At 35.0% G+C, this 6,100-nt stretch overlaps 1 protein-coding gene across 9 annotated transcripts in view; it reads right to left on the bottom strand.

Annotated features, from left to right (window-relative positions):
• LOC132556939 (single-stranded DNA-binding protein 3-like) overlaps positions 1–6,100 on the bottom strand; it is a 94,527-nt gene that overhangs the window by 54,418 nt on the left and 34,009 nt on the right. For all 9 annotated transcript variants that reach the window (XM_060221403.1, XM_060221401.1, XM_060221395.1 and 6 more), the window contains one exon: positions 2,473–2,559. In XM_060221403.1, the coding sequence (XP_060077386.1) occupies positions 2,473–2,559 (87 nt within the window). The remainder of the gene's footprint in view (positions 1–2,472; positions 2,560–6,100) is intronic.

Raw genomic sequence — 6,100 nt, 5'->3', positions numbered from 1 at the left:
AATTTGCAAACAGAAATATCAAAATATTGGACAGAACAAGCATAAAAAGGTAAATAAAGAGTGCTTTAAAGTTAAAGCAGAAGACATATTTTTGTTGAGATATATCTGTCACTAAAATGCATACTGGAAAATGTTTGTCTACAGTTAGCTAGCCAGCTACGTGTGTATGATGATTGTGCAAATTGAAAGCAGGAGCTAGGGAGGGTGTAAGGTAATAATGAAGCTTAGGAGTCTACGATCTAAGGTACAGGTTGATATATAATTATACAGTGCAGAAAGCAGAAATGTTAGTAGTTGCAGGTGTTTGTGGCGGGGACAATGATGAGCTATACAAGTCTGAAGGTAATGACAGGTGGGAACAGGGCTTACGAAAGACAGATGATGAAGACTTAATTAAGATGAAAGTGGATTAAAAAATGAAAGTTTTTCTGGACATGTAATCAAAGAGACAAGTCATGATGATCAAAAATTCCCTCCTCACCGTTTCACATGTATCAAGGGAAGTAACTCTTCCACACCTGACAACAAACTGAATGAAATTTCAACAAGAGTTATCTCTCTTTACATATATGGATATCTCCCTTTTGAAGTTGGAACTGGAACTGTTTATCTATATTGTAAATTACTTAGTAACTCAGTAATCAGAGTATTTGTTGGGGATTTATGATCAAGTTTATAGTGTGAAGAGCAATATGGGCCACAGCAAAAAGCCAAACTTGTTAATAGGAAGCATGGGTCACTTGCTTTCTCAATATTTTATCACAGTCTTAAAAGTTAGTTCGTAAGTACAACACTGGAGATAAAAAAAAAAGGGCATGTGCAAAAAATAAGCTTCAAAAGTGACATCTAAAGTAAAAAAGAAAGTTTGGTTTGGCGATCCCACATCAATGCTTTTTAAAAACTTAATAAGTGCTGTATGTTAGAGAAAAATCAATGGACAAATTCAGCTACAGGATAGCAAAAAGAATGCTTTTATTTGAATGAAAAAAATATCTACATACTATAAATGTTAAATCTACATGTATTAGTCTGGATAGATCACCTCTAAATGTAATATTCATATGTAAATATATAATGGAAGCAGAAAACACAAGTTCGCAACAGGAGTAGTCTCCCCTGTAACATGCACAGTTCCTTCGTAGAAGATCTGGATTACTGTACCACCATTTACATGATAACAAATAAAAAAGAATTGTTTATCACCGATGAAATCAATCTAGCAAGGCCCTGTACAATTGTTTTCTTATGTTGAAAAAATCATTAAATTGAACATGTCAAAAGCTTTCAATCCGAGGTGACTGGGATGTTCAAGAAAATGTAACCAGATTGTCCCGACAAAATGTGACCACAAGATATGATGAAATAGGACCGGAATGCTTAACAAGATGTAATCTGATCAACCAATGTCACAGTTCAACAAAACATCATTATATTTCACAACAAGATATACTTATTACCTGCCCATAAAAATTATCAACCAATCTTAATATAAACTATATTTATTTTATGACAATTATGAAACAAGCTATCAGCTTATATTAATTACTTTTGTTGGCCCAGATGGAAGCCCATGAGGGGTCTCCGTGTGGAAACCAGAATTCTTGGGGAAAACCCCAGGTGACCCTTTACCTTTTCATGTCTGCCTAAGAGAGTAAATCGTGGAAATCGAGGAAAGGCGAGTTTGCTACTACTGCACCTCCCAACCATCCATTATTACATTTCAGCTGACATGCAAGTATTATGAAAAACAACAATCCACGACAACCCAGTCTACAAAGAATCAATTCACCTCTTACGAAACTGAAAAGCTACAAACATTTTTAATACCAATCATCATTTTCCAAACATGTGCGACAGTTTAGGCAAAGACTGATAATCAGCTAGAACAAATAAGCACAGAATCCCAAATGCATTGTACACTAGTATATAACAGTATCATTTTACTGAGACCTTGACCTTGGGGCATTCTTAACACCATTTTGCACAATGCACTTTATATCTTTGACAGACTAGGACAGCACTGACTGAGCTATACTCGCTTTAACATATTATCAAACCTAGATGTGCTACCTAAATCCAACAATTTCACAATCAACCTTTGCTTTTGATCATCTTCGGGAACTTACTTCTAAGAATTCTTTTCAGACAATTTTTTTGCCAAAAAACCTGTTATCAGTTATCTCCAAAAATCATTTTTTCCTTTTTTCTTGTAGTGAAGTAAGACTTCCTATAAAATGGTGGTACAGTGATCCCTCCTAGGTTTGGGGAGACTTTAAGAGACTCTCCCTTATATTGTACGGACTGTTGTTTCTTCACAGCTTCTGTAGATTCAATAACGCATCTTGAATGTACAAGGTAGATCCGATCCCGTTGGTGTAAACCTCATCTTTTGTAGACACTCTGTGATGCTAAAACTTTCAAATAACAACAAAAAAGGCCAAAGAAGGAAAAGAAAAATTAATTTCAACTTACCGGAAAAAACCCTGGGGGCATTGGTCCTCCTGGCATCCCGTCCTGAGGGGGCATCTGTCCCAGCGGACTAGGTGCTGGGCCTGCATTCTGTAACATGGAGGAGAGAGTTTAATATTTACATAATGCACAGGAGGGTAAAGGTCAAAATATCATTCATTATTCTAAGTATAGAATAGATCATCATTCTTGATTTATTTAATCACTCTCGTCATCTTCTTTTCTTGAGCACTTCATCTATTTGAAATGCAAAGCATTGTATTTCTGAGCAATCTCTTCAATATTTTAGTTTTTAAATTTTTTCTTAAAATCACTTACATGCCTATTACTAAAGGTAACCTGTTACCAAAAACATGTGGCACTGATCTTGAAAGACCATGTCCAAAGGCCATTTCAATTATCAATAATCTATATGAAACTATATCAGGAAATACTTCTAAAAGAACTAAAGCACTACAATGTCTTGAACCAAGGAAGCCAGTCAATCTAGAAGAAAATCCCATTCAAATGACAATGTAAACTGTCCAGCACTGCCTACCCCATCTCTTAGATATCCCTTATCATCATCCTACATTAAAAAGAAACCGACATGAGGTATCTTTCCACCCCTTTAATAAATCTCCTCATCACAATGAAATCAATTGGTATGTTATTCCCTTAAAACCCCCTACCACCTGCTTGTCATAAAACACCCTAGTTCTGACACACCTGGCTAAACCATCTAGTGGGAGTTATCTCCCCTGATTCATCAAATACAATTTCAAACGTGTATTATTGAAAGGCTAAACATGTTGATAATACTTATTATTTATATTTGTAATTTAATGCAAAACAATCAAACACTTTTATAGAAGCTGCCTATCAACAGCCAAAATGAAATGTATTTTCCACAACATCAGTGAAATTTGTGCAAAATGTTTTCTTGAAAAATTAAAGATTCCAAGTGAGAGATACACACTTTACATTGCTGAAGGATTTTTCCTTCCTTCTTTTCTTTTTTTTTTTTGTGTGGGAAGATAAAATTTTTTGTTATGCTCCCATTTCTTCAATTTTACAAACATGAACTCAAAACTCAATAAAAAGGTTTGTTGTGATCATATCTATGATGTCTCTAACTATTCATAATTTTAAAATGTGTTTTCTGACGAGTCTTTATGACTCTTGCTGATTATCACTTCTTGCCGCCTTCTAGATAGACCGCTAAGAGTAGATGTCAATGATCCCATATCTGTGTGTTCCACCTTACTGTACCGCCTCAGGAGAATCCTCTGCAAACCCCAACAATGCTCGTTCACGATTGATACAAATCTCAATCAGAACATTTCATGAACACCTAGTCTGTCAATTTTGGTAAGTTTTTAGTATAACACTCAATTGTCTCATAGCAACAGAATGCATACATGACACTGTTTTGAAAGATGATGGCATTGTTTATAGCATTTGGCTGTCGATAGGGGTAGTTGGTAAATCATTGGAATATCTCCACCAATCAGAAAGCTAGGATTTGCAGTAACAGCTAGTTCTACAGGCAATAGGATAAAATCGTAAATATGTTACCTTTGTTATGTTTAGCCTAAAAAGTTCTGTTTAGCCTCAAAAATACCTGTACAATCTAACTGATGTTGATAATGACTTGAAAACCTTGAAGATATATTGAAATACTATTAAACAAAAGTTTGCTATATCCAAACTTCAGGACAAATACAACTTAAATTTATGAGCATTAGACAGCACCAATGGATTATCATTTACAAAAGAATGAGATATCTGAACTATTTCACCCCTGAATATCAGATGTAGACTTGACCAGATCCAAGATCACATGAGTCTAGATTAACACCAATATAGTGATATGCAACTGAACTCCAACTAATTTAATGATGTATATGGAAATGATTGTTAAGAACAGCTTGCCTTTAAGGTGTGGTGGTCTCAATAAACAAAAAAAACTTTATAATTCCTTTTTAAGTCCAAATTTTTGGAGAATTATCTATCTGATTCAAGTTTGTATCATTTGAATAGTAAGGCATATATTCCAGTTATCTAATACATTTTCTTATTTACAATTTCGACACAAACACGCATCACGATCATATGAGGTCAAAATGATCTGGTTAAGCAGCACTGATTTGTATGTTTAAGACAAAACTGAAGATTATCCATACATATCAATATCACGTATATCACTACACCAGGAAGCAAGACATGTGGCATGGCTATATATACATAGAATAGATTCTAACTCGTCCTGATGGTCTTATCGTGAAAGACCAGTCTTGGGTGTACAGAGAAAGAGCAAAAAGAAGAAACAAATATTTAACTTTTAAGTCTTACTTTTAACATTTATAGTAGAGTTTAAGAACTTTTTGTGAAAATTGATTTTTCTAGTTTGACTGTCAATGTGATAGATAATGGTCAATATATTTGGGCAGCTAATATATACTGGGACATCATGAACAGGATTAAAATAGTTTTAAATTGTGTAACTATTATTTAAAGAATCAAGAAATCCTGAAATGAACACAGACAGGAACTGTTTCTGTGCCACACACATGTATGCTTGTTTGTTTGCTAGGATTGTTGCCCTTTGAACAAGCCAGGGTCATTTAAAGACTGGGTTTTCTATCAGTGGCTACCTCACTGAACACGATATGTAAGGCCCACCACACGCTAGGTATAGAAATTTAGTCAAAGTATCTTGCCCATGGCCACAACAGCCAACAAACACACTCCTACACAGAGCAGCTACCTGCCTGACCCTTTGTAGATATATCATAAACTATATAAAGCTCATCATGGATGTTTCTTTTGAAGGCAAATGGTACCATGATGACTACTGACCAAATGTCAGAAAAATGTAGAAATGGGTACCAACATTGGAAAGTAACCCACCATAAATTTGATACCTGTTTAGGAAACCTGGTTGTAGAAATTGGTACCAACAGTGGAAAGTAACCCACCATAAATTTGCTACCTGTTTAGGAAACCTGGCTGTAGAAATGTGTACCAACAGTGGAAAAGTAACCAAACACAAGATTGATACCTGTCTAGGACAGCTTACAGTAGAAACAGGTATCAGTCTATGGGAAGGTTATCAAGCACAAAACCATGCTTTTCACGGATACCTATTTGTAGAAATAGGTACCTGCCAGGTGGGAATAACAATAAAGATATCTTTCCAGTTAGGACATCTAGCAATAGAAATAGGTTGGAAATCAATTCTTCATTGTTATGTGAAGAATGGAAACTTCATTCAATAAAAAAATATTTGTGAATTTTTTAATGATAAAATTCCCAACACATCTTTTTTTTTTAACAAAGTCTTGTAAAAACACTGCACCACTAAGTAGGTTTCCAATGGACTGTACTTTTGATCTCACTGTAGAAGAACCATTTTATTTCAAAAGTACCACACAACCCCTGATATTCCAAACAAGATATCTATTTCATGAAAACTATACCACACATATAATTATATTTTTAGCATTATATTTGGGGCCTGATAGTTCAGCCAAAGGGTTAGATCCTGAGACTGGAGCCACAACCTGGTGTAGACTCGGCAGATTACAGACAAAGTTTTCTTCAGAAGTTTTTTGCTGTTCACAATCTGTGTATTGGGACTGGAATATCC

This window comes from Ylistrum balloti, unplaced genomic scaffold (genome assembly GCF_031769215.1).
Source record: "Ylistrum balloti isolate Yb309-2 unplaced genomic scaffold, AGI_CSIRO_Ybal_v1 Utg370612, whole genome shotgun sequence".
Taxonomy (NCBI): domain Eukaryota; kingdom Metazoa; phylum Mollusca; class Bivalvia; order Pectinida; family Pectinidae; genus Ylistrum; species Ylistrum balloti.
Note: the sequence above shows the minus strand (reverse complement) of the source record. Positions and strands in the feature narration are given on the sequence as shown.